At 39.4% G+C, this 14489-nt stretch overlaps 1 protein-coding gene across 1 annotated transcript in view; it reads right to left on the minus strand.

The window, feature by feature from the left end:
* The window catches only part of ERBB4 (erb-b2 receptor tyrosine kinase 4), a gene marked incomplete at both ends in the record, with an annotated part of 599510 nt that overhangs the window by 157051 nt on the left and 427970 nt on the right, over window positions 1-14489 (minus strand). Inside the window, 6 exons of the mRNA XM_080632110.1 lie at window positions 1674-1873; window positions 3244-3334; window positions 4453-4526; window positions 8849-8975; window positions 10245-10358; window positions 12027-12168. Of these exons, the coding sequence (XP_080488236.1) occupies window positions 1674-1873; window positions 3244-3334; window positions 4453-4526; window positions 8849-8975; window positions 10245-10358; window positions 12027-12168 (748 nt within the window). The remainder of the gene's footprint in view (window positions 1-1673; window positions 1874-3243; window positions 3335-4452; window positions 4527-8848; window positions 8976-10244; window positions 10359-12026; window positions 12169-14489) is intronic.

Here is a 14489-nt window from a genome sequence, read left to right on the forward strand (position 1 = left end):
AGAGACTGTGCAGCCGTCTTTTGGTCCTGACCTGGTTAACTCATTTCACTATTCAGGACTGTTCTTGGACTCCTCATCAATGCTTCATTCCCACATGCCATTATCAGCACATGATAATCATCTTTGATTTGATGACGTTCAGTCACCTCTGGATGACAGAGAAAGCTATGCTACTCTCACAGGCAACCACCTGGATTCATTTACTCATGCCTTTGTCACCTCTTGGCTGGGTTTACAGTAGTAAGGACATCAGGGCATGAAGCTGTTCAACCTACAGGACACCCTTCGCACTCCCTCACCACAGAAGTGGCAGCAGACACTGCAGCTCTCCTCTGCCTTCTCTATTGCCTTCAGACAAAATGTTCTACCAAATGTAAGGGGCTACTCCATAGTATGCAACTATGCAACATAGTATCCAACCTATGCCAAGGACATCTTTGGCAAACATACACAGAAACTTTTATCAAGGAATCTTCCATCACATCCTTCTGCCTCACATATAGTCAAATAATAATCATGACAATAAAAACCCCAGAACAATAAAACCCAGAGAGACCTACTGAAAAGGTCTTTCCCCTTCATGTAGCTCTGGCATGGCAGAAGAGATTAGGACAGTAACTGAGCAGCAGTGATAACAGTATAGTTGTGTTTCACCTAACACTGGAAGGTACACTTGCACTACTGTGATGGGCACAGCCATAAGCTCTCCCAAAGCAGAGCAGAATAGCACTTCAAAGGCAGGGGAATAAAAAATAAAGGAAGAAAAGAAAAAAGCAAAACAAGAAAAACAAGAAAAAGAACTAAAAGAGTAAGTTAAAAGTAGAACCACAGCCTGGAAAAAAACCCCAAACCAAACCCAAAGCAAATATTTCTGGCTGGTCAAAGCACAAACCCCAGAAATACCACTTAAACACTTAATGAATGCAGTTCATTAAATGCAATTTAATGAATCTCCTCTCTTCCTAGCAGTTTAACAGGTGCTTAAAATTAGCTGTATTGCAGTTACAATATGACTGTATTAATTCTATTTGCTGCCAGATTTCTGTATAACCAAATCGTTTCATCTGCCACATAGCATTCATTTGCTTTTCAGTACTACGACCTCAGTCCAGGTTCTGGCACATCAGCATTCCTGAAAGACAGTTAGGCCCAATTAAAAGTAATCTTCTTTATCAGATAAGTCAAATACAGAAAGAAGGAACTCAGTGATCAAAAACAGTCTCAAAAGTGACCTTTCTGGATTAAGACGGGGCCGCTTTGGTAAGGCAGGCCAAAGGAAGCAAAAGGCGCTAATCTATCTCCATAAGGAAAGGGCTGTAGTTTTACAATCTGTAAAATCAGTGCCTTTCATGAACACTACAGTTGCTCCACATTTATGGCCTTCAGAATTCCTATTCATGAAAGTGGATCTCTGACCTGTAAAATTCACATCATAGTAAGGAATCTCTTTCCTCCCTTTTATCTGTTCAGACCTAAGAACATTTCATTTGCCTATAAATGTGCTCAGAGACAGCCTGGGCCAAATCCTGAGATGATCACAGCCTCACTGATGTCCATGGAGCTCAAAGAGTCATCAGCCAGCTCTCACCACACTGCATCCTGTCAGTAGCTGTACCATTTCCCCCCAGCTGAGCCCACCACAGACAAGATTTGCTCTGAGCTCCAGCACTTACTGCAGTTCTCTGCCTTTTTGTTTCGATGAATCACTGTCTTTTGACTGGGTGTGCTGAAGAGGCTGGACCAGTTGACAGTGTGGTAGTAGCACAAATTGGTGTTGTCTGTTATGTAGATGTTGCCAGCACTGATCTGCTTCAGGGACTGAAACTGCAGAGAGGTAATGCCTTGTTGCTTTAGGATGAGTAAGGAAAGACCACTGTGGTGAAAACAAAAGAGAGAACAGGAATTAGCTCCAGAAGGTGGAACTGGTTGGGAATTTCACACTAGAATTAGTTACTACTGTCAAGACGATGTTTCTGGCAAAACTGAAATTTGGTCAAAAACCTTCTATTTTGGGGTAACAAATATTCAACTCCTTCCAGTTCAGCCATTAACATATTTTTGAGATAAATCAAAATCTTTTTCAGTTTGCTCAATTTTGCTGTTGAGGAAACTGAATAAGATCCTGATTTTTTCCCCCCAACAGAATTAATGCTATGATAGTTTATATGCTAAGGAGAAACTGACAAAGTCATGCAAAATGTATTAACATCTTCTGTCAGGCATCAAATTAATATCATTCATAGTAATACAGGAAGAAATTGTTATTTTCAAGGAAATTTTTCCAGCCCACTTTCTACATTTCATTTTTCTTTTGTTGTAATATGTGGTTATCGCCTTTCTTCATCAAAGGAACAGTAAATGATTGTCTGTGTAACATGGAAATGACTGCACATTTTTTATGACTGAAGATTAGTGAAGACAATATCCAGTTTCTGGGCATCCTTTAAGTTACTGTATTTTAATGATTATAATTGTTTTCCAGCTGTTCCAAATAAAAATTGCTGCTTCGAAACAGAATGCTGGGCTATAACTCAACCTCCAGGTTTCACTGCTATTCCCATTCTGCTTGGCTTGCTGTTTAAGATGCCAGCAGAATCCCATGACTGCTTTCCTACATTCACACAATGGGGAACGAGGGGTTGCTGTATATATCATTCAGGTACCTTCTTGTGCTTCCCCCATTATTTCTCACCACATATTTTCCCTTCAAACGAATTCTTCTGTTAGAGCTTTCAAATGGAAACATTTCTGGTAAAAATGGTTCTACAGAGCTAACGTACACCCCACCTGCCAGGCACCTCAGGATCTCAGTATTCAGATGTATTGATCTTTTACCACTGCTTAGGACCATGCTGTTCTGTGGGCATGTGAACCTGCACTTCCAATCACAGCCACTTAAACTTACCAAGAATGCAGTTAAGCTCTCCTATTAATGTCTTCTAAGTTGTTTTACATTCACAAGGTATTTTAAACCATGAAATGTTCTTTCCAGACAATGTGTTAATAGCTACAGCAATGAACTAAGATGTTATTTATTCATTTTTAAATCATTACATTCAATATGTATTATCCATTATAAACAACTGATTAGCAAAGATACTGTTCATGAATACCTCAGTTACAGAGAAAAAAATATATCAATTTATGATGTCCTTCCCAAAGGATCTTGCATTCTGTGCTGCTGCACAAAGAATTATTGAATACTAATAAAAACCGATTTCGTCAACAGAGTAGGTACCTTACCTATAGAGGGCTCTTCCACCAATAGTAACCAAGTTAGAAAACACCCTGAAATCTGTCATATTCTCAGGCCATGACTGGATGTTCAAATACCCTGAAGGAGAAAAAGGCAAGCACATGCATGTCAGGGATTTCAGCCGTAAACACTGCTCTATTGCATACATGAATTAGCACAGGTTTAGCCTACAAATGAAAGACAGTGATGGTCTGAGAAAAATAAATAAACAGGTAAAGAATGCTGCAGACTCATGTCTTTGAATTCATCAGGCTGCTCTCCTCCAAGAAGGCAAAGGAGGACTCATCACAGCAGCATTACATCCACTTTCAACAGCCACAGTGAGGGTGAATCCAAACACAGGCTGGAATCTTGCAATGCCTCCCAGCCTTTTCTGAACAGCAGCAGCAGAAAACAATGAAGATGTGCCTGAATTAAGAGCATTCCATTTTAAAATGTGCTAGACACTTTGGACAGCAGCTGAGAGATCTGTCATGATTCATTAAAAGATGACAAGACTTTCCTAAAACAAAGACTTTGCATTCACTTCTATGTGTGTGTGAGGACTCTTCATCACCAGAGAACATTCTCTGCACAAGTATGTGGGACTAAAGATTTTGTGCTACACAGACCTCTACATACTGCAGCTCCCTATGATTTTGATTCAGTACTGGACAGAAATGCAGTACATCTTTAAGGATAGGAGTAATTCCACTTAAGTAGTAGAACTGAGACTGTCAATTAGTGTGTTTAAGAATGGGAAATGATACACATCCAGTTGCCAGGTTACCTTTGACATTCATTAGGGAGAAACTGAGAGTTTACTTGCATTTTTAACCCACTGCTTTGCCGAAATACACAATTTTTGAGAGCTCCCATGAAGCACATGGGAGAGAACTCATTTCAAATTTGTGGCAGCATCTTCTGCTAGACCAAGAGAAGTAGCTGCAAAAGCAGATTGGCTTTTTTTGTTTTCCAAGGCATATTTCAAATGCTTTTAGGTGAAGACAATACTTTCCCACATTTCAGCACCATTTTCCTCACCAGGTACCCCCCTTGCAACACTTGTCCCACTTTGTCAGTATGGGACCAAGACCCCTGGACCACTTAACAAACAAGATTCATGGGGTTTTGGTCTTCTGATGTTTCTGTACCCCAAACATAATGGGCATTCTGTATTCACAAATGACAACCACAGGAAATCAGAAGCGTGATACCTGTTATCTCTCTCACTGTTTGGAAGATATTTAATTTCTCTGGATTGATTGCAGCAATTGTGTGATACGGGTCTCTGAAAGATTAAAAGCACAAAAAGTGATGCTCTAAATAAAAAAAGAATCAGATTCTCAAAGACACAGCATGTAGAAAGCAGTATTCAGGAGTATTCATTTGCTTTTAGGCACATGTGCCAGATGTCTTTAGACTGTTTCCAACTTCTTCAGACTGTTGATCCTGCAGAACCTGTACCTAACTTCTCACAAGTCATCTTGAATGAAAACAACGGTGCTTAACAACTTCAAGGTTTAAATCATTATCGTTTCAGCAAATACTTCTGCTCATGAAGAATTAAGGGATTCTTAATAACCATGGGTAACCTCCCTAAAGGAAAGATGAATTTTCAACGTTTTTCCCAGGAATATTAGTTCAAATGGTACAACTGGGATACCATACTACCAGTGACAAAATACAAGCAAAACAAACCAAAGAGCATGCCACCAGCTCCTGACACATAACATTACAAGAGTAAACTGTTTAGAAGGTGTTGAACAGAGAACATCAAAAAGCACAGATCCATGCCAAGCAAGTTTGCCACCTAAGAAATGAAATACTCCTATTAAGCTTTAAAATACCCAAGTTAGATAGTGCTACAGTGTAAAAAGACAAACCTGATCTTGATTTTGAGAGTGCCATCATTTAGTAAGTAGTGGTTTTAGTTTCCCTAATTTTAAAGCAGTAAAGACTCTCCAACTATTTAAAAGGCCGACCAGCAGCTTAACCCACACAAATATCGTTTCAAAATCCTTATGTAACACCATGTTACGGTATGCCATGTGTTTTCTAAGGGTAGAAAACATCTTCAGTAAATGTGAAGCATGCATTACCACTTCTCCTCTTTCTAGACTAGATAACAAGTTTTTACTATGCAACAGAAACACAGAACTTAGCTTTTAAAATGTATTACTGCTGAATACGGAAAACCCTTGTCTGTAATAAACATAAGCTGGCTGAATTTCACCTCAAAATCCTAAGATAAAGTAGTCTTTAGAGATACAAATATACACTTAAACCCCTTAAACAGCCAAATGTCTGCTATGTTTTATCCACATATAAAACTGTGGAATAATGCAGTAATCTTCTATCATTCTCATTAGCAGAGCCAGGATTTTTCAGTAGAACAGACACAGCTGAACTGATCCATTCTATGAGAGTTTCAGCTCATTGTGAAACTGGAGATGGACAACTAATAAAGAGCTGGTGAGCACTGAGGGCTTGTTGCAGGGCAAGGAGGATAAGAAGGCAGCATTTGCTGTTAGATGCATCTGTCCATCCTCAAAACTACAGCTCTCCTTGGTGTGTCCCACCCATTCATAGGCAGCAACACAAGCAGAAGCAGCTTGGTGTTTTAGCAGCCCAACCAGAAGAAAACAATAGAGAGAAGGCTACATCTAGCGTATACAGGTCCTACCCCTTTCCCAGCCACTGTGTTTTCTGTCTCAGACAGCAGGTATGTGTCCTAAGAAAGATCATTTTACCCATACACATTAGCAGAGCATTACCTTAGAAGAATGAGTACTACTGACTCACCAACATTTAGGTCTACCTTCATCACAATTAACACCTGGACATTAATTAAAGCCAGATCAGAATTATTTGATTTATGTAAAAACTATTATAAATGACTGTGTATAAAACAAGTTCATAATGATATGTACAGTAATTTATACAATATATTACAAATTCACAAAGACTTGATGGTCAGGTACTTGGGAAAGGGAAAGAGGCTAAAGAACGACAGGCTTAAAACTATGATGAGATCAATTGTAATACCACAGTCCCCTACGAAAACAACCCCAAAAAATCCACTCAGCATCTTTCACGAAGTTATTTTCTGACACTACAAGAAAATCTTTCAATTCCCCACAGAGAGCTAGACTTTAAAGCCCCTCCAATCTGAAACACTGGAAGTTCATACTTCTGAAAGCTGCATTTCACTCTGAGTAAATGAATTTGTAACAGAACTAAAAGGTTGGAGTGGAAATATATATATTTATATATCTATACCTATTACTGTTGTTGCTCTGTACTGTCCATTTATATAACAAACTACTTGTGTAGCCACTGTGATTCATTCAAATTTCTTTCCTGTATTACTGATGTGCAAAATGTAACAGAAATGTTAAAGAAAAACCTGTTCCAGAAATATAAAGTTATTTTAATTAATTCTCAACTCCTCTTCTTTCAATATGTACTACTGTAATTTATGCTGTGGAAATATTTAGGGTTGCAGAATTCAGTGTCCATATACTTAAGACTTGTTGGAGTGAGTTTTCTTCATAGAGAATGAAAGACAAAGTGCTACATAATTTAAACATAACATGTCCTAGGCTTATATTCCTCTATTAAGCTAGAACAAAGAATTTTAACCCTCTGCTTTATAGTCCATGTTTTAGATATTTTTTTCAGATGAATATGGTTTTATTCTAGGTTGGTTTGGATTCCTTAAACTTAGATCTTTTAATAAGACTCATCTTGTAACTTTGCAGCTAATAAAAACTTCTGCAACAGTTCGCATGTTCAAAATGACATATAATGCACTGGAGTAATCCCTACAAAATAGCTCATGTGCTCTAGCCACTTGCCCTGCATTTACGAGAGTGTTCTGTCCTGTGAGATTTAATAGATTTACACTCAGCCCTTCAACTGGTCATTTGGCCGTATCAGAAGTGTGATGGCCTGGGAGCTGAGAGTGACCTTCTCCAGGGTTTTAACAAGTTCAAAAGTAGCATTTCTTTAAACCACTTGAACCAAAGTCCTTCTTCCTCCCTATGTTACATAAACTTTCACACTGTACTCCCTGCTGGAGAGATGAGAAGATGAACAATGCAGTCAAAGCTCACATTTGCTGGCCTTTTGAGAACCACTGAGCTGTAGAGCCCCGCTGAAGTGGATTTTCAACTCTTTCTCATGGCTGGACTCAAGCTGTAGGAGAAGCATTACAACCAGTAACTATTTCAAATCAAGGAAACAAGCTGGTTGGTTCCACCTCACCTAGTAGGGAAAAACCAGCCAGGTAGCCTAGTGTCAACCACATTATTATAACCTAAGCATACCTCAGTCTATAGAAAGACTAAAGAAAAATCTGGTGGCACTACCGACGCCAGAATTCCATGTCAGATCAACCTACAGATATTCAGCTAACCTCATCTTCACTATGCCATAAAGATGCAAACATGGTATTGGTTTGGGAGCTATATTTAAGATACCAAACCTTGACAACCAGTTGCAGGCAATGTTGAAAGCTCCGAGGAACCTAAAAAGCAAGTTAAAATTTGAAGCCTACGCAGTGGTAGAAGCAATTGAGTACTTCGCACTGTTAAAGTACCACAAAATATCTGCATACTTATCACAATAAAGGGGAAAAAGGCTTTAATCTTATTTGTGCATTTTGATGACCAATACCTCAAAGTATCACATGTAATTCACCATGGCTAATTGCAACATGAAAGCTTGAATTAGCAAGAAGGTACAATCATACGCTTGTTCTCTCAATGACAAAGAACACAATGTAAGAACGCAGTAATTGCGTGGGACCTCGCCTGACCATCAAAACAATACCTCTGTCTTATCTGGACACATCCCACCCTTGCAGCATTTGCACCATTCATGCATCTTTGCAATAAGGGTTAGCACACAGTGCGCCAAACCACCAGCAGCAAGGCACTAGTGATCTGGCTGAAATATTGTCCTTTAGAAGAAGACTTTGGTGTGACTTTGTAAACACTGGTTCTGTACCTCCACATCTTCAACCATTACTAAGACTTGTGCAATATACAGTTGTATTTAAACCAAAATACTGGATTTAAATACCAGTGGGTATTGTGTATCTCTGCAATTGAAACGGAAATATATACTTCAAAGCTCATTGACAAGAGGGCAGCCTTTTTGCATGTATATGCAGAGACAGCCACCCAGGCTATGACAATTTTTCTTAGCTGAGGGCCTCTCTCTGCATATTCTGCACATTAGACCTGTTGGTCATAGGAAACTTAAAACAAACTAATTGGAGGTAACTTCCCTTTCTCCCTTCTATTCTCTAATCAGCCATTATTGTAAGCTGTCCTGTGTTCAGCCAGTTCTGAGGATCTCATAATGTAACCAAAGATCGGAGTCATCTTTTCTCTTTCTAGTGCAAACAGCCTACTTCATCCTTTCTTTTCCTAGGGGTTGAATCATAAGAATCAAGGTAACAGTTTCCTTCATAACTGAAGGCAGGAAAATGATTTATCCTGGATCTGCTATTCCATAAAAGCAGCCTGAAGTCATCATTAAAAGGTGGCTGCAATTCATTTCAGCTGGCACCATGACATAACATCTTAACATTTTGTCACTTACCCATGAATCCCAGTAACAAGGAAGATAAGGTTGCCATTGATCTTGGTGCAGTTTATGAACTTGTCAATGTTGCTGGAATCCACTGTCTGAGCTGACACTAAACTCCCTGTTCCAATGCCATCACATGCTGAAGAAACAAGGAGTTTGTGTAAATAACCAGGAAAAACAGTTATTGAACCAGAACACAAGTCTTCATTTCTTTCAGAGATGAAAGCAGCAGAGAGGTGTTAAAACAACACCCTTTACCCATATTCTTAAGGAAGCATGTGTCAATTTAAAACAAACAATAAGCTAAATTACCTCTCACAGAAGTACATTGTGGCACACAGGTTAAGATATTTCACGCTGCATCTAAAGGCAAGTATGAACCACACAATATCCCACTCAAGCCTTCCATCATGTAATGTATTCTATCTCCCCAAGTGGTCTCCTCTAATAGCAACTACCAGCAGTACACCTGAACATTTAACAAACCTGTGATAACGTCCCTCCTCACAGGCTAAGAGCTTGACAGGAACACTACACATGTATTTTCATGCATGAAACTATTTATCCAGCAAAAAAGTTATTTACTGCAATTAAGTTAAAGGGCTGGACATTGCCTTCACTTAGAATTCAGCATATCAGTACCCTGCCTAGGCAGAGATCTCCGTGTTTGAATGTTTCAGCCACGTGGAGTGACTGATGATTGACACCATACTTCAGTAGCTTCATTGTGAATCCCTTCCAGATATGGCTTCCACTAGGACTGAAAAGTGCCATAGGCCCATGTGGGAAAACTGATGGTGCTTTGCTCCTGAGACCTTTGAGCAGGGAGCAGAAAGTCTTCCCAGTGGAGCTTTAGACAGCAAAGTAAGCTATAGATTTCAGTCTTCTCAACAGTACCATCACTGAAAAAATCCTAGCCTACATTTCAGACATTTTGGAAGGAGGTAGAAAATGATCAGAGACATTTTTGAATACCAGAGGAAATAAATGGAAACCTAACACTGCATTGACAAGTATGAGACATATCATACACTGAAGCCAGTGCTTTAGAATGGCCCTCTTTGGAATGACAAAAGGGCAGCTCTGAAACACCTCCAGGAAATACCTGTCATTAGAATACCGTAACAAAGAATTCTTTCAGATTTCTGTAAAACCAGCAGAGAAATACCCATCATTTTTATCTAACCAAAAGTAATTAGTTTGGTTATATGTCTATTACACATCATAGATGTTAATTCTATTCATATTCTTCACACAGGCTACATAGTCAAAGTTCCGTGCACATCCAAATGCTATTAATATTCTTCAGTATACTCATGAAGGGTATTTCAGGCCAAAATAATACCCCGCTTTGCTCTGCTACAGCATTGACTACATTCAAGGAAGTTTATACTGAACTACCGCTTACCTTTAGGACAAATGTCAGTGCAGGGCTTGCACATCTTAATACCGTTTTCTTCAACCTCCATCTTGGAGCTTGGACATGCACGGACACAAGAGCTGGAATCTACCACAAAGTTGTCTGAAGATAAAAGAAGGTATTGTCAGAAAGTGAACCACTGGGCTACGTAATACTGGGACAGATGGTTTTGGACTCTGTCAATACATACTATTAATTACCTCAGCATTTCCACATTGACATTAATGTTTCATGTTCAGTGTTTTCAGAAGTGTATTATTATTTGTAGCAAAGGAAGCTACAGTAATTAGAGAGAAATTAAACAAGATGCTCTGCCCTGTCTCTTTCATAAACACACACAAAATATATATTGGGGATAAAACACTGCTCAAAATGACAAGTATTTCAATTTTGCCTTGTAAAACAACTGCCAAAGGGGATATACACTGATCCTACCTAATTGTCAGCTTAATACTGTCAAGAAAGGAAAAATAAAGGGAAAATTTTCAACTAAGTATTTGGACAAAGACTCGTACCTCTTAAGTAGTGCATGCTAAAAACACTGACAAAAAAAATCTTGCTTCAAAACTCCACCATTCTATTATAGACAGAACTAAGCCTTGACAGTGACAGCTTCAGCCCACTGTCAATCTGAACTGCTCCACAGAGATTCAAAATCTGGATTTTGCTTTGGGTTCAATTATGGCTCCATTTATTATAGATTACTCATCCTTCTTATATGTAATTTATGGATAAAATAATTAATGCACAGCACAACTGTAAACCTTGGTGGGAATGAAAGGGAGGCCAAGAACACTGTCTCCCTTATATTCCTAACTAAAACAGCACCACCCAACTGTGTAAGTGATGATCCTCTATGCTTTTCTGTTACTTGTCATCATCTGTCTGGTATCTCAGAAGCATGTGGCTTTTAGATACATGGGATTATTCTTTTTAACTCCCTCTTCCTTTCTAATTTTACTCTGGGGCTTTAAGATTGTACAGTCAGTACTACATGGGTTTTCCTCATTGGGACAGTACTGCTCAGAAAACATTCATGGTAACTTTCTGTCATAGAATCATAGAATGGTTTGGGTTGGAAGGCACCTTAAGATCACCCAGTTCCAACCCCCTGCATATGGGCAGGGACGCCTCCCACTACAGCGTATCACTCAAGGCTCTGTCCAACCTGGCCTTGAACACTGCCTGGGATGGAGCCTTTACCACTTCTTTGGGCACCCTGTTCCAGCACCTTATCACCCTCACAGTAAAGAACTTCTTCCTTAGATCTAACTTGAACTTCCCCTGTTTTATTTTAAACCCACTACCCCTTGTCAAGCTGTCATTGTTCCAAGTTAAGAAAAGGGCCTCACACTCTCATGAAAGCATTTGGTACTGGCTAGTACAGGTGGTGGTGCATTGTTAGTTTTCTGAAGCAGAAATTTATAGCCTTTTATAATCCCAGTAACTATTTTAACAGTTCATTTGGATCATGCTGATCTAGAGCATAAATGTTGGTCTAACGGTGGTCAGGAAAACAAGAAACCAAGTGTATTCCCTTTTTGGTTTAAGAAAATCACTGTAGGATAAGTGGGAATTGTCACCAACCCAGAATGTCATTGCCTTTAGTTAACACGTGACTGAGTTATTACAGGCTGCAAGCACATGTGGAGTGATTTGAGATACTGCACTATGCACTTAGCTCTCATTGTCTCACTGTTTTGTTCAGCTCCTGAAATGTAACTCACTCTCCCCATCGCTGCAGGAAAAGGCAGGTAACACAGCACTTACGTGGGCACTTTTTGACGCAAAAAGCCCCATAGGTGTACTTGGCATTGTGATTGTGCTCCAGTTGGAAGGTGGTAGGATTGTATACAAAAGTCTGGGGGCACTGCGTGACACATGCACCACTGTCATTGAAATTCATACAGGCCTGCAAAACAAGGGAGAAGAAACCATTAAATTCAATCATATAGCTGCTTTTGTTTGGGTTTTGTTGGTTTGGTTGGTTGGTTGGTCTTTTTTAGTTCAAAACACAGTCTTGATGCTTCAGACTTGCTGCAACAGTGAGGAGTGCGATATATAGTTTTCTGGCCTTCATTTTGGCTGCTTAGATTTCTTGCTAGGATCTTGGCTAATACAAGACTTACAAAAGAGGGCTCACTAAGCCCCTTTAGTTTGAAACACAGTTGACTGCTACAGCACTTCCCACAAAAACATAACAACACTGTAATTTGTTTCATAACTGTTGTTACTACTAGCAATTAACTAATTCACAACTCGATAGGACATTCTAAAACTGCCAAGAGTGAACTACTATTTATCATAGTCAGTCTAAACAAATGCTAATGACTTTTCAGAGGTTCAATCTTTAGATTTCTTACAGCGTGAGTCCATCGTCCAGCTGAAAACTGAAATTCCCAATTAGAAAGCAAGAGGGATAAAAACTTCTTTTGAGCTAGCACAGGAGGGAGTCATTTCCCCCTGCTTTCCCCTGAAGCAAGGTCAGTTGCTTCACACACTGAGAAAAGAAAATAGGACTCTGTATCACTTAGCATTCAAGCTCAGCCACCCACAGCTGACAGAGGACAGGGCCCTGACAAATGAAGAGGCAAGTGTGTGGATAAAGAAAGTAATGGTATGCAGGGAAAATAACTGACCATGCAAGACTGATAATTACTAATAGAAAATCCTCGCTGATTTTGACACTCCTTATCACCACATATTGTGTCTATGGCTTTAACCACAGGTTACATAAAACTGTTGGAGTAATATTCACAAAGCATACCATAAATGAACAAGTTCACATGAATATGAAAGCTGTAGCCGGGCTTGGATCCCTCTAGCAGTTTAAGCAACTGCTGCTACTGGATACTGCTTCCCCACTAATCTGTCTTCCAGAAGCCAGGTTGCTTTGTAAGTTTTAGTTAAGGGATGAATCCTTTTGGTCTGTTTCCAGGTTGTAAAACATGCAGATGGTTTTGACACTTTAGAGTCAACAGTATAGCAACACGTGTGTGTGTGTCCCCCACCTCCAGGGCTGGGACTGAGAGAAAAAGTGGAAAAGATTCCTCTATTCTGCTGCTTTTATCTCCATTCAGATCAGGACCAGCAGGACTGAGGGAAGTTACTTCTCATGTCAGAAGATTTCAGAAGAGAGAGACTAATAATGTAACCAAGGGAGAAGGACAAAATCTGCTGCTGAAAGAGACACAGGGAGTTCCATGATGAAGGCACTGTCCTATTTGGAGTATGAGCTAAGCCAAACTGCTGATCCTCTCTTTCCTGGTTCTTTACAATGCGTATTATAAAACCTGTCAGTTTCTCAGTGAACCAGTTTTCCTTTGTTTCTTACAAAGACAAATACAGTCAGTTATGTTTTTACTAAGAACTGGATGGGAAATCCACCCTAGGAATAGGGTTGTGTCACTTTCCTGGTATGATTAGGCACTCACAAACCCTCCTATATGTTTCAAGTTTTAGATCCAGTTTGGGTTTGAATGCAACAAAACAGCATCTCTAAAATTTTGGTTTAGCACGTTTGCTTGTGGTATGTCAGATGATTATTATTGTCTTGCTCTTAGAACTGGATATGCAAAGGATTGTATGGCAGCATATGGAGGAAGATGGATGAATTCTATGTAGAAATATTAAAACCATATTTACAACAGGATGCTGTTGCAAGCTGCTGTAACACGCTAAAGGATCTGTAATGCTCATAAACTGAACTTCTGCTTATTGATAACTACTGATTTAGTTTGCTTCCTCAACACATTTTTTACATCCACTGTTGACTTAAAAGGTACTTTATCACACACATGACAATCCTCTGATAATGGTTTAGCAACTTCATAAAGTAAAGCACACAAATACTCTTCGGAGAAATGGCATTCCTCAGGAAAAGCTCACCTAGAAGATTTGGGAACTTGTAATTTATGACTAGAATACTTTGTATACATTTGTAATCGCTTCGACTATATATGCAAACTTCTAGCATTTGGCGTTTAATGTTGCTGATTTGTGAATGAAAGCACAGGAAAATACACACGGCAAAACTAAAGTTCTGTATCTTAGCTGACAGCTGAGCACAGTTGTCTATAGCCTAAAGGGTTACACTTTTCTCCCAGTGTGTACTAAGCAAGTAATGACTAGTCCTGAAAATTGCCAGACCCCTGCTGCATTTCTTTTACATTGCTCTTGGGCCAGGAGTGAATGAGAATAAAGCTGTGGGTGCTTCTCTGCTGGATCAGAACA

This window comes from Psittacula echo (assembly GCF_963264785.1).
Source record: "Psittacula echo genome assembly, chromosome: 20".
Lineage (NCBI taxonomy): Eukaryota > Metazoa > Chordata > Aves > Psittaciformes > Psittacidae > Psittacula > Psittacula echo.